Source organism: Heloderma suspectum, chromosome 16, assembly GCF_057233095.1.
Source record: "Heloderma suspectum isolate Gila_16-S chromosome 16, 16-S_ref, whole genome shotgun sequence".
NCBI lineage: Eukaryota > Metazoa > Chordata > Lepidosauria > Squamata > Helodermatidae > Heloderma > Heloderma suspectum.
Genome location: NC_139473.1, coordinates 11,000,703 through 11,028,352, shown reverse-complemented (window position 1 = coordinate 11,028,352; position 27,650 = coordinate 11,000,703). Strand labels below are relative to the sequence as shown.

The following is a 27,650-nucleotide window of genomic DNA, read 5'->3' as shown; positions in this document are numbered from 1 at the left end:
TGGCTTGGTATCGAAGGGAGCTTCCTGCGTACCAGAAAGTTTTAGCACTTTGCCACACATGGGGTCCCAGGCCAGCCTTCCCCACCCTGGCTGGGGCTGATGGGAGTTGTAGTCCAATACGTCTTGCGGGGGGTGTTCCAGGTTGGGGAAGGAAGTCCTAGACCATCCCGGATCTCTCTGCCCGCCTAAAGGACACTGCACTTAAGTGCACAAAAAAAGTAGGTCAAGGGGACGGATGAGGTGAGATTTTTATAAGCTCCGTAAATGCTGATCGGTGGAAATTTTGCGTTGAAATGGGAATGAGGCCCCTGAGCTCCAGGGAGCTCAGCGTTTGTGGTTTGCTAAAGGAGTTTTGGAAGCAGCCACATTTGTGCCAACTCGAGGCCCATACATAGCCTCTGGCCCTACTCTGCCCCGCTGCCGACCTGGTGGAGCAAATGTTTTGGGAAGCAGTGCCCTTTTTGAAGACAGCGGTGCACTGAAACCAGCTGTTTCAGGGGGAAACTAGAGCTAAGTGGGCATTTGACGTGCTATAGAAGTCCTGCAGAGTGATTAGAGCACCCTTTCCCCAACCTGGTGCCCTCCAGGTGTTTTTGACTTCAACTCCTGTCAGCCCCAGCCGGCATGGTCAGTGGTCATGAATACTGGGAGTTGTAGTCCAAAACAGAAGGCCAGGTTAGAGCGTCAGGCTAGGAGTGAGGAGACCCAGGTTCAAATCCCAACTCAGGCTTGTAGTTCACTGGGTGATCTTCGACCAGTCACTGTCTCTCACTCTGACCTGCCTCACAGGGCTGTTGTGCAGGATAAAAGTGAGGGAAGGACAATTATTTACACTGCCCGAGTCCCTTGGAGGAAGGGATCCATATTTATTTATCCATATAATAAATCACCTCCAACAATTATTTCCTTTCCTGGCCCTAAAGAAAATCCAAGTGTATCTTCAGGGATGTTTTATTTTATTTATATAGCACCATCTGTGTGTATGGTCCTTGACAGAGTATAAGAGATGAGGCTTTCTGCCCCAAGGAGCTTACAGTCTAAAATTGGACATGGGAAACTAAGGGGAAAGGGGAGGCAGGGAGTAAACGGGGGAAGAATATGCAGTTGTTTTGATTACTTTGCTTCGGCTTAGTTATGGGCTAACTGCGCAATCCTGTGCGTGTCTACTCAGAAGTCAGTTTCATTGGGGCGGTTCACACAACACGCTAACTCACACTCACTGTTTGAGTGTGGGTTGTTTCGAACTGTGGGTTTTTGGTTGAACTGTGGGTTAGCGTGTTGTCTGAACACAGCATGTTTTCCGCAAGATGGGTTATGTTGTCTGAACGCAGCATGTTTTCTACAGGGTGGGTTATCATGTTGTCTGAACTCGGCCAGGGTGGCTTGTTAACCACCCTGAAACAATCCAGCAGCAAACCATGGGTTCTCAAGGTGGTCTGTTCAAGAAAATAAGCCACACTGCATGGTTATCAAGCCATCCTGGCTGTGTTCAGACAGCACGTTAACAGTTCAACAAGTAACTCACAGTCCAAAACAACCACTGAGTGTGGGTTACCATGTTGTGTGAACAGCCCCACTGAGTTCAGTGGGACTTCCACACAGGTACGTGTATTGCAGCCTTTCTCAACCTGGTGCCCTCCAGATGTGTTGGACTACAAATCACAGCATCTGGCTGGGGGATGCTGGGATTCTAGTCAACACATCTGAAGGGCACCAGATTGGGGAAAACGGTGTATGCCTTTTATTCCTGGTTAGAAAAGGAGGAGTGTTCCAAGTTCAAGCACACAGGAGTAGATAATTAAGATCAGTTACTTCCCAGTTATAATTCTCCTGATCGTTGTCTAGCGTCAAGAAACGATAATAGTTTTTCTGTCGTACAGGTAGACTGTGTCTGCCACTGGATTCATCACCTGCTGTTTAGCAGGTGAAGTTATTTAATGAGACATTTTAAAATGTCAGCGTGGTGTTGTGATTAGAGTAGCCCTCGCCAGCCGCTGCCCTTCAGATGTTTTGGACTTCACCTCCCATTAATCTCAGGCAGCATGGCCAGTGGCCAGGAATGCTGGGAGTTGTAGCTCAAAAATTTTGGAGGGCGCCGGATTGGGGAAGGGTGGGTTAGAGACTAAGAGTGGGGTCGAATTCCCAGTCAGCTATGAAGCTCATTGTGTGAGCTTGATGCAGTCACTCTCTCAGGCTATCCTACCTCCCAGGGTTGTTGTGAACATAAAATCTTGGGGAGAACCATGTAAGCTGCTTTGCACCCCTTAGAGTAAATGTAGGATATTAATGTAGTTAAATATATTATTGCCTACAACCAGTATATTGGGATAAGTGCCTTATTTTTCTTTTCTTGTGAGAACTTAATATACATACGCGCGTGTTTGTTATGTATAACATACCACTCACTGTTAGCAGGAAAAGTCATCTTTAATATATCCTTTTAGAATTCTGTAATGCAGTATTTCATCATAACCAAACAAGCTTCAGAAATTGAATTCCCTTTGCATCTCTGCTGGAGGGTTTTAAATTCAGCAGAAGTTTGAGTTGATTGATCAACCAATTAAAACTTGTGGCCTTTATTATGAACTTTTTTCATTTCCCTTGAGGTGCTGGCGTTCTCCTCAAGTTCTAGCTAAATGTGGCACAATTGTGAATCCTATGTGGAGTAGGCCATGAGGGGTGAGCACGTTGCCATGGAGATCACAATAGCACCGCTATCTCTCTCGTGGAAGCATTTCCAGGTCGGGATCCTTTCAGGGATCCTTTCAAATGTGTCTACTACAAATTGCTTACAACCAGCCGATATGTATATCCTGCTACTGCGTTTGTGCAAGCACAGAATTTGGTTTTCAGAGTCAGCATCCTGAAAATCTCATCTGTCTTCCTTTAAGTAACCAAATAAAGAACTAAAACCAAAAAGGCAAGTTTCCAGTCCTTAAGGTTTAGCTTTAGTTCGTTTTCAAATTATTATTCATAGCATTTGTTGTTGTTCAGTCGTTCAGTCGTGTCCGACTCTTGGTGACCCCATGGACCACAGCACGCCAGGCCTTCCTGTCCTGCGCTCTCTCCCGGAGCGTGCTCAAGTTCATATTCATTGCATCGGTGATGCTATCTAGCCATCTCATCCTGTGTCGTCCCCTTCTCCTTTTGCCTTCAGTCTTTCCCAGCATCAGGGTCTTTTCCAGAGAGTTTTCTCTTCGCATTAGGTGGCCAAAATATTTGCGCTTCAGCTTCAGTATCTGTCCTTCCAATGAGCACTCAGGGTTGATTTCCTCTTCTGTTAAAATAGTAACCAGATCTGCTGGCAATAAAAAAAGAAAGCGGAATACAACCAACAGCTATGAAATGATAGACTGTTGTAAGAAAATCGCAGTAGGAAGACATTGATAGTAAAACATCTAGCGGTCACAGTACTACTTAACAAAGTGAAGAAAAGATGCACTTGAAATCAAGTGTTGGCAGCAGTAGTAGAATCTGAGTAGTGGGTAGCGGCAACAGCAAGCAGGATTTTTGGTTTTTTTTTCATATTGCTTAGCATCTTTTTTGCAGGTTATTATTAAAAATGTGCATCTCTGGTGGTCCGCATTGCCCAGCTGCAGTCTTAACCTGGAACTTCAGGTTCCTTCAGATGTTTTGGTCTTCAACTCCCATCAGCCACAGCCAGCATGCTGGGAGTTGTAGCATCAAAAATCTGAAGGGCACCAGGTTGGGGAAGGCTGCGCTACTCAATCAGCTGGTACAGTCCTGATATGGTAAAAAGGACTGTACCAGTTCATTGGAGAGTACCAGTTCATTGGAGAGGGGGAGGAAATCGCATATGTTCAGTGCTCCCCGCAAATAGAAAACTAGCGTGGCAGCAAGAGAGCTGAACTTGAGCTTTTCTCCCCGAGACGTTCGCTTTCTACTTGCAGGGAGCTTTTCAGGTGGGGAGCATTTAGAACAAACTCACGCGTTTCATTGTGCCGCATGTGAAGATGCAGCCTCAGTTTTCTCTCTGAGGGGCGTTTATGGCTGTTGCAATCGAATGCGAGCATCATCCGGAGATTCCACCCTGGAGCCTTACTGTTTTGCTCGGAAAAGCCCAGCTATTTCCCCCGTTGTGTACAGGCGTGTCTCGTCCCCCACCCCCAGCCATTAAAATTGGCAGAAGCTGCCACAACCTTAATTCACCCAGGGTCCCCCCCGTCATTCCCCCCCCCCCGCACGCTAATAAGACCATAGTGCAAAGATCCATCCCCCCCCCTTGTTATTTTTGAGTCTGTGGCAGGAGAATTGCGGAAAGGAGAGGAAAACCTCTCCTCCATCTGTGCCGCTGTCTGAAAGAGCTGGTTGCATGAAACGGTCGCTATGGAAACCCTAGCTTTCGTTCCCTAGGAAACCGGCAGAGTTTTCACACATGCGGAATATGAAATGCCGAGTCTGCAGCTCTTGCCAGGGCCCGATCCTGCCACGCCTGCCTCCTGGCTGTGCCCTGTTACTCTGGGGTTACCTGACCCGGGCTTGGCCAGCTTTCCAGTTGGGGCTGATGGCTGCGATGCCAGTGGGGCGGTGAATCCGCTCCGGGTTTCAGTCAGAACTCTGGAGGAGCTCTCCAAGGTGCCAGGCACCAGCGTATTTTGTGAAGCACCTTGGAGAGCTCCTTTAGAGATGTGACTGGCTCTGACTGAAACCCGGAGCAGATTCACTGCCCCACTGGCATCGGGGCTACCGGCTTCCGCTGCTCCTTTCTGCAAGACTACGAGTTAGCCTGATTCTTTGTCCAGCAGAGGAAAAATCGTCCCTGTTTCCATTTTACTTTGACTTGCGAGATCCAGGGCTGTGTTACGGTCTTCTGCATCTGCGATGTACGTGGCGCAAGCGTGCAAATGGAGTACCTGTTTCGGGATACAGGAATCAAGTTACTAGACCTTATGACTGTGGGCTGGCTAGCCTCAGAAGATGGTGTGGGTGAGGGGAGTGGGGGAGGGTGTCTGAGCAGGCCTCCCATTGGCTGGTGTTTCCCCCCCCCCCAGTTCTTGCACCTTGCCTGTGGTGAGCAAAAGTGCAAGAAATTATGCAAATGTGGTGCGCCTTGCAAATGTGCACGGCTTAGCCCAGATTGCTGAGTGTCGGCTTTTCTTTGCATTCGGGGAGCCCCCTTCAAAAAGAGGGTGAACAGCAGAGAGCGATGGTGTTGGTTGCTGGCAGAGGGGGTGGAAACGCAATATGGAAGCTTGCACAACTCTGTCTGTGTAAAAGGCATGTGTGCGTTGGAGCCGTTTTGCGAGATATATTCTACACTTGCAATGGGATGCCCCCCCCAATCTGAAGCAAACAACTTCTGAAAGTAGACAACTAGCACATCAGAGAGGTTCTCACCTAACCCTCTCCTTGCCATGCTACTTTTCTACCTACAGGGAGTCGCGTGCTTTTTATTAACGTGGGAGAGTGTTCAAAAATGGTGTCTCCCACCTCCAGTCAAAAGCTGCAAGTCCATCCTGCTGCTTCAGGACTCTACCACCCCGTTCTGTTGCAGTATGTCAAGTTATGCTGAGTGAAGTGGTTGATTTCTGGACTGTAATATGTCAGACTGTAGGTGGCAGGACATATTTTTTTAGTGCTCCCCCCCACGCACACACACATGTAAAAATCTTTGTGCATGTTGCAAGCCAGCACATAAGGGAGAGGGATGTGTTAACCATTTCTCCTTGATGTGCTAGCTTTCTACATACTGGGAGATTTTTATGTGGGTGGGAAATGCAAAAATGTCACCTTCCCACGTGCGGTCTGAAATAGCTCAGTCCACAATTCTACCACCTCCATCTGTGTAACTCATAGAACAGCTCTGTTGTGTGTGCTGCTTGCTTCCACTACAGTGTTTACGAGCAAATTGCTATTCCTTTCCTCTTTTTAAAAATTTTTAAATAAGACCTTCTAAAAAAAAACCTTCTGAATGCAAATTGTACAGCAAAGCACCATTCTGGAGGCGAGGCGCAGAGGGAGATGCCCCTGGAGCTCTGTTTTCTTCACCCAGACATGAGGGCGAGCAACTTAATTACAGTCGGCTGTAAAATTGGGGAAATATTTGTACAGTGACAAACGCAGGCCGCTATGTACCAAACGTTGGTGCTCTGTTTGCCACAGTAGTGGGAGACGAGCCCTACCCGGATGCTAGCTTCCCTGCTTCCGAAGTGTGTTTAAATGAAACAGAACAACAGCCGCATGAAGGCACCAAACGGTCCTGATTCTTGCGCCATGCTCCTTCCTGTGGGTAATGTTAGAATCCGTGAGTCAGAAGGACACCCAGAGGTCATCTAATTCGGCAGTAGTCAATTTCTAAAACCCAGACAAGTGGATGCATCCTGGCTGTGTCCTCATGGTCAAACTTATGTCTATGGAGTGGGGTGGGAAGGGTAGTACAATGGTCGGATCCTCCTCTTCTGACCACCTTTTAGTGAGGGTGGAAATGCACGCCTATAGGCACACAGCCAGTTATCAATAGATGGTTGTATGTGCATATATGAAAGAAGCCGAGGCACTTTAAGGAAGCTTTCTGACATTTCTGCTCTTCAAAAATGATCCTCTCCAAAAATTGCCCCGGACTTTCCCACTCGCCTTCTTGAAGTGTTTGGGGAGTTCCCTTAACATCTCTCTGATGCTTTGTGCCTGAGGAGGCAGCCCCTAAATTCGCTTCCAGTTTTGCTTGAGGTGAAATTTGGATGGTGGGGGGAGCTCCGCCGCTGTTCTGACCCCAGCAGACATGCAAGGGCTGGGTTGTGATGACTGTTCAGGACTGTAACAAAAGCCTAACAGCGGCCAGAGGCCGCAAATGAAACCGCATTACCGATAATCCTCTTTCTGCCACCACCATGCGTCCTTTACTCATAGCCACGCATCCACAAATTGTCAGTAACAGCAACATTAATTTAAGGATTTTTACATGGCCTTTGAAAACTTCCACTCCACATTAAAAAGCAAACAAATGAATATCTATTTAATAATAATATATTGTTTAAAAAACTAAAGGTAAGGTAAAGGTGTCCCCAACCAGTCGTGTCCGACTCTATGGTGCTCATCTCCATTTCTAAGCCGAAGAGCCAGCGCTGTCCAAAGACGCTTCTGTGGTCACGTGGCCGGCATGACTGAACACCGAGGTGCACGGAACGCTGTTACCTTTCCCGCCGAAGCGGTGCCTATTTATCTACTTGCAATTTCTTGCTTTCGAACTGCTAGGTTGGCAGAAGCTGGGACTGAAGACGGGAGCTCACTCCGTCACGCAGCACTCGGGTCTCGAACTGCTGTCCTGCCAACCTTCCAGTCTGCAGTTCAGCGTCTTAATCACGGTTCCTAATCCAGACTAATGCTTCACAGAAGAACAATGAAATGCTATGACACTTTAAAACTGGGGACAGCAACCATTTAAAATAGTTATTGCTGCAACTTAAAACAAAACTTGTGATCAGCCAGAAAGATAGAATGGCAGGTAATCGGATGACAGGTTCTTCGTGCGTGAGTATATGGTACGCAAACGCACGTGGGATTATTTTTAATACAAGTGCTTCTAAAAAAAACTGCAGCTAGCAAGCGTAATTTCAGAAGAGGCATTCTGTTCCTTCCCACCCAGCCTCTCTTTTAAGATGAGGTCTGCAACCACGTGTGTGCCTCATTTAAAAACAAAAGAGCAATTGCTTTGGAAGGAGTACATTTCCCCATTATGAAAATTTAAATGATGACTCTATCAAGTGATGGTTAATTGGGCTGCAGCCTTGTTGACTGGTGGTGGTGGTTGTTTTTTAAACAGGCAGAGAAAGAAATGGTGATGGGGCAGAGAGGTACTTTGGAAATCTGAGCCTTGGCTCCTAACCTGTCCCCGGTGCCCTTCACTCTCACGTGCAAACAGCCACCTACCTGCCCCCAAGGGGCAAGCAAGTGTCCTGCTCTATTCACTACTAGGAGGAGGGCCTTTTCTGTGGTAGCACCCCAGTTGGGGATCGAGCTTCCCAGAAAGGTTCCTGGCTTCTACACTGCACTTGTTTCGGCACCAGGTGAAGACCTTTTTATTCTCCCAGGCATTTTAGTCTTTTAGTTTGTTTTTATCTGGTACAGTATTTTAAATTTCTTGCTGCGAGCTTCTGCTTGGTTATTTTATTTTTATATTGTAGTTTTAAACTTTTATATTGTATTTTATCATCTATCGTTTCGTATTTTGTCAAGCTTCAGCTACTGGGTGGTATAAAAATGTAATAAATAAGTAAATAATATGCAGAGAAAGGAACCCCGCCCACTCATTCCTCTGCCCCCCTCTTCCTTAGCCCCCCCACTGACACACACACACAGACAGGTGGTAGCTAGTCCTCTTTGAGGTACGTTATCCAGCTCCTTCAGCATATACCTGCTCATCCTTCCCCCCTGCACCTTTTCCCCCCCGGCCGCTGACAGTAGGCTGCTTTTCCGGTGCAAAATTGTGACACCAGTCATTCAGGCCGAGACTGGTCCTGAGGTAGCAAAAAGTAATAAAAATGGAAACCGCCCAGGTGCAAAATGCAGTTTAGAGGTGTGGCTACCACCGCGGCAGCTGACTCTCCTGGCGCGACTGCTTCTAGGTGCGTGGTTGCTATAGCAACTAGTCCCTTGAGGTAACCTGCCTTGTGGTGTGTTGTTGTGTGTGTGTTTATTAAAATTGCCACCATATGTTCGACGAGGGCAGAAGAGGGAAAGGCTTCCTCCCCTCCCAGTGAAACGCTCCATTTAGCAAACATTTGTGCATGAGTGACTTGGTACCCACGACATGACACGACTGTTGCGTTGTGTGCCGGTCACTCACGGGTGCTGTTCTTGCATGGCGCCTGGCTCGCCATGTCATGTGAAGCCAGGTGGCAGGGGTTGTTTGAGGATTCGACAACTCTCAGATAACTCTGTAATAAGCCGTGGGTTCTTTGAGGGTTGTCTAGCCCTCAGATGACCCCTGCCGCCTGGGTTCGCACGGCACGGCAAGCCATGGCACGTGCCGACCGAAGCCTGGGTATTCAAAATGGTGGCTGGTGCGCGCGGTGACGCCCCAAGGGATAATGAACCCACGGTGGCTGGTCATGATGTGCAAACTGGCCTAGTGTGTGTTCATGAGTATTCAGATCAACAAAGTCTGTCAGCCTCAAATATTCCTTTAGGGCAGGGGTGAGGAACCTTACTCTGTCCAAAGTCCATATTAGCTCCAGGCAGGCCCATTGGGGGCTTCATGCCAGGAGTGAGTGGGTGGGCCCCTCTCCACCGCTGGCATTCGCTACCACAGGACGTAGTGATGGCCACCAATTTGGATGGCTTTAAAAGGGGGTTGGAGAAATTCCTGGAGGAGAAGGCTACCAATGGCTACTAGTCCTGATGGCTATGTGCTCCCTCCAGGACCAGAGGCAGTGAGCCTGTGCACACGAATTGCTGGGGAACATGGGCGGGAGGGTGCTGTTGCGCTCATGCCCTGCTTGTGGGTATCCCGTGGGCAGCTGGTTGGCCACCATGTGAACAGAATGTTGGACTAGATGGACCCTTGGTCTGATCCAGCAGGGCTCTTCTTACATTCTTATGGCATGTGGCCCCTAGCATGTGCACTCTGTCACGCCCTCACACCCCTTTCTCCCTCACTCACTCCCCACGCACCCCTTTCCCTCTCTTACTCCCCACGCACCCCTTTCCCTCTCTTACTCACTCCCCATACGCCCCTTTCCCTCTTACACACTCCCCACGCACCCCTTTCTCCCTCACTCACTCCCCACACACCCCTTTCCCTCTCTCTCACTCCCCACGCACCCCTTTCTCTCTCTTACTCACTCACCACACACCCCTTTTCCTCTCTCTCACTCCCCACGCACCCCTTTCCCTCTCTTACTCACTCCCCACGCACCCCTTTCCCTCTCTTACTCACTCCCCACGCACCCCTTTCCCTCTCTTACTCACTCCCCACGCACCCCTTTCCCTCTCTTACTCACTCCCCACGCACCCCTTTCCCTCTCTTACTCACTCCCCACGCACCCCTTTCCCTCTCACTCACAACACTCCTTTCTCACATCCACTCACACCCATTCTCTCTCTCAGACTCACACACACACACACACACACACACACACCCCTCACACACTTCTCTCTCTCGCATGCACACAGACACATACACACACTGTTCTCTCTCTCTCTCGCTCACCAGGTAGCTGGTGATGGGAAAAGCGCTTCTCTGCCAGAGGCCCTGGAGAGCTGCTGCCAGTCTGAGTTGGTAGTAAAGGGTTCAATAGACAAATTGACCTGGTACAAAGCACTTTTCCTATATTCCTGTGACCCGCAGTCGTTCAGCTGCCACCACCATCATCCCAGCCTAAGAACCTTGCCGCTTTGGGGTGGTGTTACATTTCTGAGACTCCCCCCCCCCCCGATGTATTTTGTTTCAAAATGATGGCATTTTCTGGCTTTTCACGACGGGGCTCCTCCCAAAAGTGCCCAGGGTGCTCAGTGAGTGTGTACACCAGCTTGGATGATGGTTGTTTTCTTTCCTTTTTAACATGTTTGTGGGGAGATGGGACCTCTGCAGCTATAAAATACATTTGCAGAGGATGCCAGGTTCTCTCTGCATGGCGATGTTTGCTCTGCGGTGTGAATGGTTTGGGCTGTCGCATAAATATGTTGGCTGTTTTGCGACACATAAAATATTTGTGTGCCTTCGAAAGGGTGAACGTAACAAAACAAGACCTGTCACTAACCCTGAACTGACTGCAGCAATCAAAATAGTTACAACCTCCCCAATCGTGTTGTATTTTTATCATCCCAATTTAACTAATTTATTGGGTCTGTTATATTGCACAGATCTAATATTATGAAGCCTAGATTTTGTTATGTATATGGCCAAGCATAACCTGATCTGAGATCATACAAATACCGAATGCTGTTACCTACAGAATGGGCAAATTTACCCAGGTTATCGTAGACATGAGGAGGGGAAGTTGTCGACATTCAGCCTCCTAGCTGAGCAAAGTACTGCTCAGCCTAAGTGTCTCCTTTCTTCCCTTCTGGGATTTCACTGGGCATCGCCTCCAGATTTGCGAGTCGTTCTTCGTATTCATGAGGACTAGAACATCTTTGTAAGTAAAGCTGCTGTGTCGTCATTCTGGGGTGTCCGGGAAATGAAAGTGGAAGCTCCCAGGCCCCCACGGGGAGCACCATCCTAATTCCCACAGTGCCCCAAAGCGATGGTGTGTTGAAGGGGATTGTGGGAGATTAGATGGTGGCTTGCTCCCTGGTGACTGATTGGAGGGCCAGTGTCAGCAAGTACGTCTTGACAGCTGTCCGGAGATGTCCTATTCCTTTAAGAAAGTGACTCGTTAATGGAACCTTCTCCAATCGGGCGCCTTCCAGAGTTGTTGGACTACAGCCCCCATCACCCCAGCCAGCATGCCCGGTGGATGATGGGAGTTGTAGTCCGAAACATCCGGAGGGTGCCAGGTTGGGGAAGCCTGCATCGATGTGTCGATCGCACTTTGATTCAGTTCGTTATGGGTCTGTTTTTGAAAACGAATGCCGACTCCGCTGTTTTCACGTTCTTCTTGTATTTATCCAAGTTTGGGCCCATGGTGCGGATTTTGCCACGCACTTCCCGTTCAGCTGCCTTTACCCCCCACCCCTGCCTTTAGCCCTCTTCCAGCTTGTCTGACCCCGGTAAGTCCCCAAGGGAAACCGCTGTGCATCTGCAGCAGCAAAACGGGACGTCCCAGCCGGGTTTGCGACGGGTAGAATCGTCAGAGCTACTGGACTAAGGAAGTCCCCCCCACCCCCTCCGTTCTCTTCAAGGAAAAACAAGGGCATTTAAGGCAGAAGCTTTTCCCCCTCCCTTCCCCCAGAATCAAGTCAGGGAATAGCTGCCTCTTTCCTGTCTTGGCAGGCCGCTTAGTCTTTATCCTGGCCTGCAAGACCCTTATCGGAGCCTTAACCGTTTCTTTCCCTCTCCTGACAATTTCTGTTGGTCTGTCAAATGGAGAAAGGGGTTGAAGAGGCAGGGAAAAGAGTGTGGGGGAATGTCAGCTGCTGGGACATGCCCAGACCCACGGACGGGGCTCTCTCGGGCTAGGGCTTCGCATGTATTACAGGCATGACACTTGATCCTGGATGTTTTAAATGTCTTTCAGATACTCTGCCCTGATCCCTTTCAAAGCAGTATTCTAGGAAGCAGGCAGAAAACAAGCCGAGGGACAGGCAACGTAGCCGAGGCAGTATGCTGGGGAACATGGGCAGGAGGGCACCGTTGCTCTCCTGTCCTGCTTGTGAGCTTCCTGCAAGCAGCTGCTTGGCTGCTGTGTGAACAGAACGCTGGACTAGATGGACCCTGGGTCTTATCCAGCAGGTCCCCTCGTACGTCCATAACGTTTGGTTTTCATTGCGATGTGAGTTCATCTGCTTGCGCACGTTTGAACTTCAGTGCCAGGGGAACATACACCTTTCAGGCCGTACTCGACACACCAGAACGTCTTTCAGCGGATCTGGTTGAAGTATGGCTGAGTCTGGATCCAGCCCATAGTTGTTGATTTTTTAACACCCTGCTTCCCCGTTGTTCCCCCACCCCACCCCCAGCCAGCTTCAGATCCAGTTCTGCACATGTCTAGCTTTGTCTGGGTGTGGGCGCAACTCCCAGAACATGTATTCCTCCCTTTCAGATGGGCGGGCCCTTCACTCGGGGTAGAGCACGCGTTTTACATGTGTAAAGTAGCAGAGATTAGGAAAGGCCTCTGTGTGGGTGGCTGTGGGGTGGAGGGAGGATTTGGAAACAACAGTCATCTCTTGGAGCAGTCTGTACTTGACTAAGTGAGCCAGTGACTGAGTAAAAAGTTCTTTCCTAAGACCCCTCTTTCTGTTTAGGAGGGATCAGATCTAGGGATGGGACAGACACCCCAGAGCTCGGGCCCTCTGGACACCCGCTGACAAAACTCGCACCCCCCCCCCAGACCCATACGCGAACTCCCCTCCCCACACGCAAAGCCAGCCGCACTCACCCCGGACCCCTCCGCGAGCACCGTTTTGCGAAAGAAAACGGCGATCGCGAATATGCCCACATCTAGTCTGACGCAAAATGGCCGATACATGTGAGATTACAGGCGTAAATGGCCCATTTTGTGTAAGACTAGATGTGCGCATATTTGCGATGGCCGTTTCCTTTCGCAAAATGGCGCTTGCAGACGGGTCCAGGGTGAGTGCTTGCGGCTTGGCTTGGGGGGGGCTTGAGTGGGGGCAGGGGCTTGGCAGGCGTGGCTTGGGGGCGGGCGGGGGAGTCGGCCACCCACACCATCCCTAGTCAGAGCGCGTGTTTGACATGCAGAAGGTCAAACACGAAAGCTGCCTTACACCAGGACAGACTCATTGCCAGTCAGACTAACCTGGTTCCCCCCAAGATATTTTGGACTACAAGCCCCAGTCGTCATGGCCACTGGTAAGGGATTATGGGAGTGGTAGTCCAAGACCTCTGGAGGACCCCAGGTTGCATTCCCCTGGCTCATAGTCTGACTGGTGGCAGGTTTCCAGGGGTCTCGGGCAAAGAGAAGTGTTTTTCCAAACACCTGCAACCTGAGATGGTTTTAACTGGGGATGCTCGGGATTGAACCGGGAACCTTGTGATGCACAGCATGTGCCCTGCCACTGAGCTCTGGGCCTTCCCTGTCCCTGGAACCTCCCAGGTAAAAATCCCATCAAGTAGGACCAGGAAAAACTCTCTTCCTGAGACCTTGGAGAGCCAGTACCAGTCAGGCCAGACAGTACTGGGTGAGGTGCACCGGCGTTCTGACTCCAGCATGAGGCGGTTTCGTGTGCTGAAACGGTGTGGCGAAAAAGAGCGTGGGAGTCCTTTTAAAAATCCCATCTGTCATCTTTGTCCCTTTCTCAAGGAAGTGCAGGGTGTGGCTTTCACTGTGAAAACTAGCTTCTTCAGCCTTACAATGACCCTGCGAGGTGGGCTTTGCGTGCATGCGAGAGAGAGTGATTTGCTGGCAACCACCCAGCAAGCTTTGTGGCCGAGGGGGCGTTAGTGAGAGTTGGGTTTCTCACCTCTGAGATGCAAACTCTGCCACCGTGGGGCACAAATTATGGGATACTCCTTCCCCGTGGTGGGAGGGGGAGGGCATGATCTTTGGGGAGGGATAGGATCCTGAAGCAAGGAGCTAGCCACCTTCTTTCCTTGCCAGCCAAGAACATGGGTGGGTGAGATGCCTGAATGACACACAGCCCTTTCTGGGCCGTGTCGCGTTTGTCCCGTCATCCCCGTGCAACTTTGCACGAATAAACTGTTGCTGTGTTCCTGATGACATTTCCTTCTGCGTGGATTTCGAATGGAGTCTGAGACATTCTGTTTTGAGGCTGGTTCCTGATTCCCGGTTCCTGATTCCCAGTTCCTCATTCAACACAGGGAAATATTTGGGGGGGGGTGCAGAGGTGTGCCCGTTTGAGTCCCTTATTTCGGCTGCTGTCTGTTAAATGAGGAACCATGCAGCAGACGGCTCTCCTGTTCCTTTTCTAATGCCTGTGTTGGAGTTATCACTTCGACCCACAGATCTTCATGTGATAGGGGGTGCTAGAGGGAAGGGGGCTGGGCCGGGGGGCGCAAGCAGGCCAGACTTCAGAAGCGGAACCCTGGGTTTGGGGACGCTTGAACAGCAGTGCTCCGTGCGCTACTCCAGGGTCTCTCTGAGCTGCAGGGGAGTGGAAAGCTCCTCCTCTGGCAAAAACGGATCCTCGGTGTTAGAGGGAGGGGGGCTGGGCCGGGGGGCACAAGCAGGCCAGACTTCAGAAGCGGAGCCCTGGGTTTGGGGACGCTTGAACAGCAGTGCTCCGTGCGCTACTCCAGGGTCTCTCTGAGCTGCAGGGGAGTGGAAAGCTCCTCCTCTGGCAAAAACGGATCCTCGGTGTCGTACCACCAAGGCTGTGCTGTGGAGGGGTGGGGGCGGGGAGCAGTCCGTCTGGTTTTTGCTAGCAGGGGCATGCTAAGCTCATACACAATAAATGTGAGTGCTCTCGAACAGAGAAAATGCGCTCGCTCCATCTGCCCTTTGCACGAGACGCAAAATACGTGCGCCGTGCGCTGTCATCGGAAGCTGGGAGGAATGGCGCCTGATCAAGGCCCTTTTCCCAGAAGGAGGCCGAGCTGAGGCTGCTGACATGGTTTTGCTCCAGAGGAGGCCAGTGTGTGCTGCCCCGGCTGGCCCGTCTTTCTGCAGACATCCATCCCGGAGCCCCCTGGGGAATGCATGACTCAGCGAAAACCGGCAGGCGCTCTCTCGCCCCGGCTGCCAGGCGCATGGCTGCCAGGCGCGCGTCTCGTAAGGGTCACGAGGGACCCGAGTGGCTTGTCTTTGGGGGACCTAAGGAAGCTGGGCAGTTACAGCTGAAGTTGCTTTCCTCAAGCTTGTTTTTCGTTTTTCCTTCGTCAGCAGAGCCTGTGCAATGCAGGCGCTGGATTGCCTTCTCTCTCTCTCTCTCTCTCTCTCTCTCCCCCCCCCCTCTCTTTTTCTGTGCGCGTGCGCATGGTATGCTGTGCTGGTTACCTTGTGTTCAGGCAGTGGGAGGTGTGTATGGAGCAGAACACAGAGGCCTAGAGGCTTAGGGAATTTTCTTTTGCTCTTCCAAGGGGCAAGCGCATGGCACCAGCGCATGGAAGCTCATGAAGATGTGCTGTGCAAAGGCAGAGATGTAACATTTCCAGAAATATTGAAGCCAGGGGAAAAGAGTTTTGTCCCATTTGTGCATGTATGGGAAAAAAACTGATGTTGGGGGGAAATTGAAAAATAAAATATTTATTGTTTTAGCGCTGTTTAAAATCTAAAGACACTTTGTGGCTTCAGGATTGCCTTTCCCCAGCTCGTGCCCTCAAGATGTTTTGGACTTCAGCTCCCACCAGCCCCAGGCAGCATGGCCAATGCTTAGAAAAGCTAGGTGTTCCTATTTTATTTCTGATTTTAAACCTGCCCAGTCACTGAGGTCATCAGAGGGCTTGCTTCTGGTGCTTCCGCATGGACCTATGGCCCGACTGGAGTCCACCTGGAGTAGATCCTTCAGTGTGGTGGCCCCCTTTCTGTGGAACTCCCTGCCTCTGGAGGTCAGGCAGGTGCCAACACTGTGTTGTTTCCAGCACCTCCTGAAAATAGTTATCTTGCAGGAAGCCTTTCTTGACTGACCAGCCACAGTTTTTATTGGCGCTCTGTTTTTAAAAAGAATAGTTTTAACATGGTTGTTTTATTTTGTTGTTTTATCTCTTATTGTTCATCACTCTGGAATCTGTTTAGATGGGGAGCAGTGTATAAATGCTGTAAATAAATAAAAATAGAGGGAACTTTAGCAAGTAGTCTGAATCATCCTAGAAGGGAAAAGAAGCAGGAAGAGCTGGAGGCAGAGGAAGACTGGTGTACATCATCTGTTCCTATCAGTTGGGAAGTTTAGGGAAATCTCTAAACCCGTTCCTGTTTGTGGGGTGGAGTTTAGGGAAATCTGGTCTGAAGGAAATGCTATTGAGATTTTACTTAGCTGGTAACGACCCATTTTAGGAATGGTAAGCAACCATATTTAATTTAAGAAGCTTTAAGTAACCTCAACCTATTATTTGAAGAGTGAGACTTCATTCACTTTTGTAAATAATTTATTAATCAACATCTTATTTGTTCGTTTTGAAAGGTTTTCTCTGGTGGTGGTGTCAATCCCATGCCTACGCCATAGGAACCGAGCTGCTGAGTTTCTTTTAGGTAGAGGGTTTGTTCTAGTGGCAGCAGCTAAAAGGTTTTATTGTTGAGACAGCATTCCCTAATGGTGAGAGGTCTAATTGAGAACTTTATTAAAACTCTAGCAGTGAGTTCTATAGACCCAACCCCCCAAAGATAATCTAAAACAAAGAAACATAGGTGGGATAACCCACATGCTGTTCTGTCACATCTGGGGACAGTGGCAGGATAATCTACTCTGTTTCCTTCACATGTGGGTTTGGGATCAGAAATACATTAATTGACAGCTACAGCATCTAGCCAGAACAAGCCCAGAAACACAGGACTCTACAGAACAAAACCCAAACTGTCAAGAATGCACATTTTCTTCCATATTATGTTTAATTGTGATTCTACTCACATGTTGGGAAACTGAGCATGACTTGAAGCATCCCTAAATGTCTCTCAGTAACAGATACATTAGATCAAAACTTTTAGTAAGGAATAGAAGAAATAACTATTCTGGGAATCTTACAGAGAGGATTTAAAAAAAAATCCCGCCCCCTCCATGGCTTCATTATTTCCAGGCATTTTATATTGCTAGTCTTTCTCTAAAAGTCTTCTTACTATGCAGTTTTAGAAATCACTGTGGGGTAATGGTGCTGGGTAGAAATATATAAACACCTTGTCTTAAATCTTTTATTCATCATTCTAAAGGAAAATATTTCATAATCCAAAGCTGTTCCCTTTTTCAGAAAAAAACAAAAACGGTCCTTGTAAAAACATGGGGGTGGGGGGACTTTTTTTCTGAACGTTTCTGGGTTTGTTTTTCCGGGCCTTCACGTCTTTACACGGAAGCCAATAAAGATCTTCCTTTTGTAGCGGTGGTAGCTGCATAGAGAGGTGAGCACCCACAGGCCACATTGAGGAGGGTTGAGACAGTGGGTGTCAAATTCATCTCCACTCACCTTTTGAGATTCAGTTGCCGCTTCCCACTTCTATTAAACAGCAGAGAGACTCTTTCTTTTGGGGCTCGATCTCCGCACACCACACCTGCCCACGGATTCCTATGTTTCCTCCTTTCAAGAGCCTAGTTCTCATTGAGGTTGTAAGCCTGTGCCTTGGTTGTATCACTTCAGAAAGCTGAGGAGCTCACACGATGGAATGTTTGACCCAGATACATAAAAAATGCAGGACCCAGGCTTCCAGGTTCACACATCGCAACGAGCCGCCCGGAATAACCCAGCAACAAGCCTTGGGATCTCAGGATGGCTTGTGCATGGCTCACAACCCATGTTTAAGCCATCGTGCCAGGTTCAGACAACACGACAAACTACTCTGAAACAAACAAAGCTGAGAAACCACCGTGGGTTGTTACGCTGTGCGAACCAAATCTGTATAAGGCATCTTCCCATATTCCATGCAATCTCAAGCGTTATCTTTGTACGCGTAAGGGCTAGTAACTTGGTTTTTACTTTAAATAAAAGCCTAGAGCAGCTGCAGTTTCTATAAGTCCCTGACAGCCTTGGCCAAAGTTCAGGGATGCTGGGAGATGTAGTCCAAAATATCTAGAGGGCACCAGGGGCAAGTATCCAGTGCTAGTCCTACTTAGAGTAGACCCATTGAAATGAACAGGGCTTCCAAATGAGTCCCATTCATTTCAACGGGTCTGCTCTAAGTAGCACTAACCTTGGAGACTACCCCTGGTTGCCTTACTCCTGATCTACAGCCAACAGGGAATGGTGCTTTCATGTGTGGGGTGAGCCAAGCTCCTGCTTGCATGCGGAGGGCCCCAGGTTCGATTCCCCGCACCTCCAGGTGGGGCAGGAAAAACTGCCTGAAACTCTGGAGAGCCCGGGCGGCATTTGAACTGGTGTCTCTTTGTTTCCTAGCTTAGTCCCTTAGCCTCTGTACTACGCCTGGCTTTTCAGTCCCACCATGTGTCAACTGGGCTGCACTCTGTCGGGGTCGATGGTTCTGAATTAAATGGTCTAACTCCGTCTAAGGTGGCTTTCTGCGTTCCCTGTCATAAACAGTCATGCCTGTCGGTGAGGCCAAATCCTGTTAACGCTTTGGGAGGGTTTTTTGCCGTCAGATCACGCATGCAAACCTTCCCTCAGTGGCCTTGGCTTTGACTGCGACAGGGACCCTGAAAAGCTCGTCCCCTTCTCCCACCCAGGCTGCTTTGGGATATCGGGAGTGTCTTGTACTTCCTTCCCTTTGGCCTCTGGAGTCTCTGCTTAGACCGCAGTGGGGGGCAGCTCATAATCGGGTGTGCCTGGAGCTCTGATCTCATCCTTCTTCCCTGCTCACCCAGCAGCGCCACCGTCTGTTCACCGGCCCGGTAGCATCCTCAAGGAAGAACCTGATCTGCCGTAGGCTTCTGTGTTTTAGGATCTGACGCCTTCATCCTTTGTGTTTTATAGGAAAAGCGATGCAGGTTTGATTGTTTGGGCAGAAACTGAATTGGATTGTTATTCACAGCAAAGAGAGGCAGCCGTGGAATGGCACAAACGTTGCACCATAAAAGATCAGCGTGGCCTGAAAATAGCCACCCTAAAGCAGCCTTCCCCAACCTGCAGTCCTCCAGAGGTGTTGGACTACAACTCCCATCATCCCCCAGCCTGCTATCTGGAGGACACCCGGCTGGGGAAGGCTCCCCTAATGCCTCGCTGATTTATATGAGGTTGTATATTTCCTCTTTCTCTTTTCCCGTGATCCAACTGTGTGTTGGGATTGCGTTTTCTTTGAGCTGCCCTCCCTCCCCTTCCACTCTCAAACCTGTGCCCTAAAACACACTATGCACGTAAAAAATGGAACCAGAAAAAAAGAGATTGCTTTTTTTTTTTTTAGCTCCCTCTGCCAGCTGCCAAGCATTGCACTTTTCATAAAAATTAGGGCCGCGGCCCAATTACAGGACTCTTAATGGATTGATTGAGTCAGTTGATCAGTGTAATTGATTAAGTCTGCGCAATGTATTTATTTATTTAATTTCTTAATCGCCCATCTGGCCGGTCACCCAGCCACGCTGGGCGGTGTACAATGGTACAATTTAAAACAGTAAAATTATACATTAAAACATTATTTAAAAATACCCTAACCCCCAAATGCCTGCCTGAATAACCAAGTTTTCAGTGCATGGCAGAAGCTCATTAAAGAGGGGGCATGGCGGAGTTCCCTAGGGAGGGAGTTCCACAGAGTGGGGGCCACCACAGAGAAGGCCCTCTCCCTCGTCCTCACCAACCTAGCTGTATGAGGAGAGGAGGGAGAGTCTGAAAGAAGCAGATTTTCTTGGTTTTAAAATCTGTCCTCTTACAAGGAGGAGGTGGCATTTCTCAGATGACATATTCATCTCTTCCAGCAGGCATCATCTTTGGAAGAAGCATTCCCATCCCTCTGGCATGGGGGGGGGATGCTTCTTCTTAGATCACAAAACAAAACTCACCATGTTGGCCATAAGAAAAATGCTAAAATCGGTCTAGTGCAATACCTTTAAAGGGCCGACTCGAGGCTTTTAAACAATGTGCAAGCTTTCAAGATCTTTAGATCTCTTCATCAGGCGACATATTGTTTTCCACCAACCAAGGAACCTGTCTGGTTCGCCCAGGATGAGAGAGAGTTTTGAGTTAAAGGGTGGATTTTATATTTTCAAATAAACAATTACCTGCTACTTTCTTCTTTCCAGTAGTCCTAGGGGCACTGAAACCATCTTGTCATCTGGCAGAGCCCCGTCTGAATGTCTGCAAATTTTCCTCCTCCATATCATCTTAAGACGTCGATGTGGTTCGTACGACACCCCACCGGGTGTGGATTTCCCCTTGAGGAGCTATGGCGGCTGCTGGCTGCCATTCTGAATATGCATCATCCCCAGTTGGGAGCTGTTGTGTCAACTGGCCAGTGGGGGTTATTTGAGGGTGAAACGGTCTGTTGTACCGCTGCTGGGCGGAAACAGGAAGTGATCCGGATGCAAATTTGCGTCCCTGTATTTTCTCGTGATAGGCTACGCATTTGAATTTGCGTAGATAGTTGCATAGCCTATCGCGTGAAAAAGCAGGGATGCAAATGGCCATTTGCGTCCGGATCACTTCCCGAACGGAGCCGCCGGGAGGGAGGATTCGGTCCGCGTGGGTCCGGGTGGCGGAGGTGCGTACATCTGTTCCGCCACGGACTCCGGGGGGCCGAATTCAATGGAATTCGGCCTCATTTGAGTCCATGGAGGATTCCGCAGACATCCCTAGTCGTGCAGACTGGCCCTCCGACGATGTAGGCGCCCCGACTACAACATCTAGCCAGGCTTTTTCACCCTATCTCCACCCTCTATTCTGCTTTTACTAACATTTCACCTGATGAAGAGATCTCGAAAGCTTGCACGTTTTTGATCTTTGGATTCTTCTTGAATGGCATGTTCATTTGTTCATGGTAAGACTGTGTTGAATGCCAGGGACAGCGCTGCCTAGTGCCTACAGGTCACAAAACACTGCAACAAAATGGGGATTAATTAGAGGAATTAATAACTGCCAGGGGAAGGATTAGGGCAGATTGGGTGTTTGAAGGAAAATATTTTGGGGAAGGACTGGTGTGAATAAGGAAGGATAATAAAGACAAGGGGTGGTTTGGATTGGAATTCTGGACTGGAATCAGAAATAATACACAAAACTCCTCTCTCTCTCTCTCTGTAACAGAGTGGTTCACTGCACAGTAATAGGTCACTCACCGCAATGTGTATAAAATAAAATTATTCATCATACACACAGCAAAAAAATTAAACTACTGAAACCCTCAGACACCACAAAGGAATACTCAGCAAAACGGAAGAACAGTGAAGTAATAATGATGAAGACGGTGACATTATTACTATTATTATTATTATTATTATTATTATTATACTAATGCATGAATTGCTGACACTCTCACAGTACTCAAAGAAAAGAGAACAGACCTTGCTTCAAAATAAATAAAACCTCACCTAAAATTAAGCCTAAAATTGGGGAATGGGGGAGATGACCATGAAATTGATCTAAAGGCAAAAAGAAGGAACAGACTAGGCTAATAAATAAAATCTGCTGCTGCTGCTACCAAAGGGATGTGAATAAAATAATGACCGGAATGGGTTTGGCTGCAATAGTACGGAAAAGAGAGGTTTTAGGGACTGCAGAGCTGGAATAAGGAAGGAGGATTGGCTTTTGATTTAAGAGAATGAGGATTAAAGGATAAAGATAAAGAAAGCAGGCAGGCATTGGACAGCCAAACACCGCATTTCTCTCACACGCTCGAAAGCTCTTAAACTGCTCAGAGGTACAACTTGCAAAGAGCGCCACTGAGCAAAGGATTTTATTAAGTCTCCGGATCCCAGCCCTCAAGCACATTGATTGGAGAGCCCCTGGTAGACGGTTCCCTGTGATTGGAAGGTAGACTCGTCAGTCATTCAACTCTCTCACATGCGCGTGCGCACACACCAGTCTTTTCCACATATGCACGAGTGAAACTAAACTAGCTATTTTTCTGCAAACACACCTGTCTGCCTTTTTGCAGCCCTTTGAAGCACCAAGCCCCATACGGGACAGTCTTCGGTTCCGGTTGCTTTGGTGGGAATCCCGCTTCACCTCAGGAAGCCTGAAAGTCTGTCAGAAGGAGCCCAATTCCACACAGGATTCAGCCGTATCAGATGCACGTCTCAAATTCTTATTGTGTTCGGTACTTCCCTGGCCTCCCATGGGTGGAAGGGTGGTATATAACTACAATGTAAAAATAAACTAAGTAAGAAATTCAGCTTGGTAAATTACTACCCCCAAAGTTACTAGCCCACAAAAAGCCCTCCTCTACCTGGCAGAGGACAGATGGAGAACTGCATTTGTATGCTGGGCACAGGTGAGGGACGAAATCTTCCACCCCTCTTCCTCCAACATGCTCAATCACCTAGATGCAATTTCTGGTCGCCTATGGCGACCAAGGCTCCCGCTTAAGTACAAGACTGGGTTAGATGCCACATGAGTGTCTGGCTGCTTCATCAGAATTGGAAAAACATGACTCGGCTCTAGGGATTGGTTCAAACGTGGTGCAGCCTGTGTGACTCATATGACAATCCCACGTCCGTCTGTTTCTCTATGCGCACGTGTTCCAGGAGGCTGTGATTGGCTGAGTCCCTTTGGTGTGCGCGATTGTAACCGGTGCACCCACTTTTCTACACAGGCGTGCCATCTTGTGTATAAATATTTGCCATGTTTGAAACAGATTGAAAAGCTTTTCCCCATATATAAGTTGCATTTTGATTATTACCACTATTGATGGATTTTTTTATACAGCGTCCTCTGTGTGCATGGCATTTTACAGTGCACGAGAAAACAGGCCTGGCTCTGAGGAGCTTACAGCCTAAACTTTGACATGGGGGAAATTAAGGGGGAAGGGAAGGAATACTTTTCTGAGGGATTTAAAAAATGTCCTGTGTTCTGTTTAGAGTTTCAGTCCAAAGACTTTCAACCAGCATTAGTTTTTGCCTGTTTTAAAACTTATTTTTAAAAGGAAGAGGAGAAAACAAGATGCAGTTTTGTCCTGGTATGCTCAGGCTCAGTTTCTGGTGAATCTCCAGGGGAAATGAGTTCCAAAGGATACGTTGCAGTAACAACAAAGACACCTGGCTAAACCTCCCTATTTTTTGGTTCTGCCTTTGTAACTACAGGCCAGAAGGCATCAAGATGGGGCTGTTCACACAACATGCCAACCCACACTCGGTGGTTGGTTGTGGGTTGTTTTGAACCGTGGGTTAGCCGGTTGACTGAACTCAGCCAAGGTAGCTTGTTACCATGCAGTGTGGCTTATTTTTCTCAAACAAAGAGGCCTTGAGAACCCATGATTTGTTGTTGGGTTGTTCAGGGTGGTTAACAAGCCACCCTGCATGGTTAGCAAGCTACCCTGGCTGCGTTCAGACAACACGCTAACCCATGGTTCAACAAACAACCCACGGTTCAAACGAACCCACACTCAACCACTGAACAGGTGTGAACAGCCCTGATGTCTTCTTGCATATCTATTTTAGTTATAGGGGTATTATTTTTATTTTTTTAAAAAAAATCGGTTCTTTTCGCAGACCTTAAAGCGCAAAGAGAAGGAGTACGAGCACGAGATGGAGCGGCTGGCAAGAGAGAAGATCGCCACGCAGCAGCGGCTGGCGGAGCTGAAGAATGAGCTGAGCCAATGGATGGATATCTTGGAAATCGACCGGATTATCCGGCAGACCGTTCAGCCAGAGGATGATCAAGCGTCTACCTCGACTGCCTCAGGTATGCCTTTTCGTAGGTTTCATTCCCTGCCTGATACCGCATCTCCATCCATGCCCGACTCACCATGGTGTACTGCAGAGATAGGGAACTGGTGCCCACTGGATTATGTTGGACTGCAATTCCCATCATTCCTGACTATTGCCCAGGCTGGCTAGAGCCAATGGGAGTTGGAGTTTGGAGGGTCACATGTTCCCCAGCTCTGGTATCCAGGGAACTCTGCAGGAGTCAGAGAGAGCATTTCCTAGGGCAGAGGTGAGGAATCTCTTTTCTGTTGCTGGTTGAATTTCCTCGGGGTAATCGGTAATTTTCCCTCTCTTTCTGCCACCCCATTTTCTCTCTCTCTTTCTGCCACCCCCTTTTCTGTTTCTCTGTAAGTCGCTTTCTGCCACTGCTTTTCTCTCTCTCTCCTTCTCTTTCAGCTGCCCAATTCTCTTCCTCTCATTACCACCCCCTCTCACTACCACCCCCTTTTCTTTCTCCTTCTCTTTCTACCACCCCCTTTCCTCTCTCCCCCCTTTCCACCACCCTCTTTTCTCTCACACTCTCTTTCTGTGACCCCAATTCTTTTTCTTTCCTTCCTTCCTTGCTTTCCTTCTGCTACTCTCTTTTCTCTCTCACTCTCTTTTCTACCACCCTCCTTTCTGTCTCCCTCTCTTTCTGCCATGTCATTTCTTTCTTCCTATCTACCACCCCTTTTCTCTCCCTCTTCCTTCCTGCCAGAGGGCTTTTGAAATTAGGCCAAAGGTTGACCACGTCTGACATAGGGGGATCCCCAAAATCTGGATATCTCCAGTTCCTCTGTGCCTCCAAGCAGCTCCTCTATCAGAATTGAATTTTTGAGCATGTCAGGTATTTGATGGAATGCATAGCAAATCATTGCCAGACAATTAACCTCTGTCACCAATGAGGACTAGAAAACTTGCTTCAAAATCTAAATTTAATTACCATAATAATCTATAATATTTAATCTTCACAACAAACATGCAAATTTGAATACAGTTTTTCCTGTTCCACATATTGGACAACTAAGGATGAGATTTGCTATGTATTTTCTGGCATCGCAACGTTTCTGGGGATGGAGGAGAAAATCATTCTTCCCAAACCAACACACAGTTATACTTTGATATTTACACCTTTCTGAATGGTGCGATGCAGTTTTCAAATGGAAAAACGTCTACAAGAATGCATATATTAAGGGAAAGAGCACACAAAAATGCTATATTAGTCAAAATCACATACAAAATTGCCTTCCATTAGGGGAAGATGGAAATATTATGGGAAATTGCTTGCCCAAGATGTGTATATTAGGCAAAATTGTGTACAAAATGCGTACGTTAGGAAAAATGCACACCAAAATCTCTTTGAATTTTTGTTTGGACTTAAAATATATATACGTATGGCTGGGGGGGTGGGGAGAACAGGAAGAAATGTATGTAAGGTTGAGGAAAAGAGAAACGGAGTAAATCACAATCGACGGTTACAGTCAGTCAGACTGCACTTAGGAACGTCGGAAGCAGCCTTGTACTGAGCCAGACCCTTGGTCCATCTAGCCCAGTGTTGTCGACACTGACTGGCAGCAGCGGCTCTCCAGGGTTTTAGGCAGGGGATTTCCCAACCCTGCCTGGAGATGCCGGGGATCGAACCTGGGACCTTCCGTGTGCAAAGCAGGGTCTCTACCCCTGAGCTGTGCCGCTGAGCATTTCTTTCTAACAGAAGAGTTTCTTAAAATGGTATTTAAAAAAAAAAAAAGAATACCTATCAGTGCGCAGTCAGTGTTATCCATGCTCCATTGACGCATGGCCAGTTGGACAATACATCTCTTTCCCCTCGTTTTGTGTCCCCCCCACCCCCCCCACAGAAGGTGAAGACAACATGGACGAGGATATGGAAGACGACAGGCCGGTGAATTCGCTGCCCAAGCTTGCCCACCGCCAGCACCCCGAGCTCTTGAAAGCCGTCCCGCCCATCGCCGCTGCCGCACACCACCCGTCGGCCCTGCCCCTTGCGCAGAAGCATGCCCCGCCCCACGTGCAGCCCCCCCTGCAGCCCCAGGCACTGGTCCCTGCACAGACTCACCTCGTGGCGGCTTCCGCGGTGCAGTCGACGGTGATCGCTCACACGGCCACCACCCACGCCTCCGTCATCCAGACTGTCAACCACGTCCTGCAGGGGCCCCAGGCCAAGCACATCGCGCACATCGCGCCCTCCACCTCCAGCCCGGTCCAGCTGACCACCTCGGCACAGCCCATCGGCCACATCACTGTGCACCCAGCCACCCTCAACCACGTCGCCCACCTGGGCCAGCAGCTGCCCATTTACCCACCGCCCGTGGTCGGCCACATCACTCACAGCATTTCTCACCAGCAAGTGAACGGGACAGCCGGCCTCAGCCAGCCGGCGGTTGTGGCCAAGCCCGCCGTAGGGACTCAAGTGGTCCACCACCCGCAGTTGGTCGGGCAGACGGTCTTGAACCCCGTGACAATGGTCACCATGCCTTCGTTTCCAGTGAGCACCTTGAAGCTGGCGTAGGAATCGCCGACGGGGCCGAAACTCTGCACATTCCAACCGCCTCCCTCTTCTAAGGGAGAGGAGGGGGCCGCCCAGAGAGCTGCGCAGACGGGCAGGGGGGCAGGCAGGAAAGACACCCCCCCCCTCGCGCTTTCGTGTTCCTTTTCTGATTTCTCTTCAGCAACCCAGTAATTGAAAACACACAAAAACACACAGGGTTGCTTCTGCACTTGAATTTCCCCTAATCAGAGAAAACATTTAATGAACAGTCCTTCACGGTGATTATTAATTTTTTTCCTTTTACATGTAATCAGTGAGATACGACTATAATAACGTTCTTAAGACTTTTAATTTTTTTCCATCGCCCCCCCCTTCCTTTTTTTTATTTTTTGGATGTGTGGCTTCTTTGTCGGGTTTTTTTTAATGGCTGATCTCTTTATTGAGACTTTGCATAGATTAAGAAAAAAAGAAATCATAGAAATATATATATTATATATATTTATATATATATCTACCTGCCTATAGCTACATATATATATAAATATGGTTATCAATGAAAGCCGTTGATGAGGCTGATTCTTTTGCAGGAATATTAGATGCAATGTTAACACAAATTCTTTTCCTTTTGGCGAGAGACGACGGAGCCTCCTTTTTTAAAAAAGCATCTTTAAAAGACAGGTGGTTTGGTGGACCAGGGTAAAACCATATTTAAAAAAACAAAACATGTTACGGTATTTTCCTTTCAGTATATTTGCATTTCAGTAAACCATCTATAATCACTGTGACTTGTTATGGCATTTTGAGGAAACCCTCTGTCTAATAAAAGGTAAAAAAAAAAAAAATTACACACAACTGCATTTTGTTGTTGTTGTAATTCCTAAATCTCACATTTTATAAATGGTTCAGGTTTGTTATGTGTTCTCCTTCATCCCTTCCCCATTAAAAACCAAACGAAAAAACCTTTATGATTTGCAGTAACACATTTTCACAGGCCCTGCTGATCAGCGCATGGATTGCACATGGTTTGTGTGTGTCTGGGTTGTGGGTGTGGGGAGATGATCTGGAGACTGGCTCTCCGCGTGTATAAACCGCATGTATAAACTAACGCAGGTTGCTGCATACAAAAAGGGGTTTGCTATCTGCTGCCCGATCCAGATGCAAACGCACACCTCGGCTTGCCAGA

General features: G+C 48.5%; 1 protein-coding gene across 2 annotated transcripts in view; it reads left to right on the top strand.

Annotated features, from left to right (window-relative positions):
• The window catches only part of MNT (MAX network transcriptional repressor), an 81,526-nt gene extending 54,237 nt beyond the window's left edge, over positions 1 to 27,289 (top strand). For both annotated transcript variants that reach the window (XM_084822887.1, XM_084822886.1), the window contains 2 exons: positions 23,767 to 23,959; positions 25,818 to 27,289. In XM_084822887.1, the coding sequence (XP_084679013.1) occupies positions 23,767 to 23,959; positions 25,818 to 26,488 (864 nt within the window). In that variant the 3' untranslated portion in view covers positions 26,489 to 27,289. The remainder of the gene's footprint in view (positions 1 to 23,766; positions 23,960 to 25,817) is intronic.
• The last annotated feature ends 361 nt before the right edge of the window (positions 27,290 to 27,650 follow it).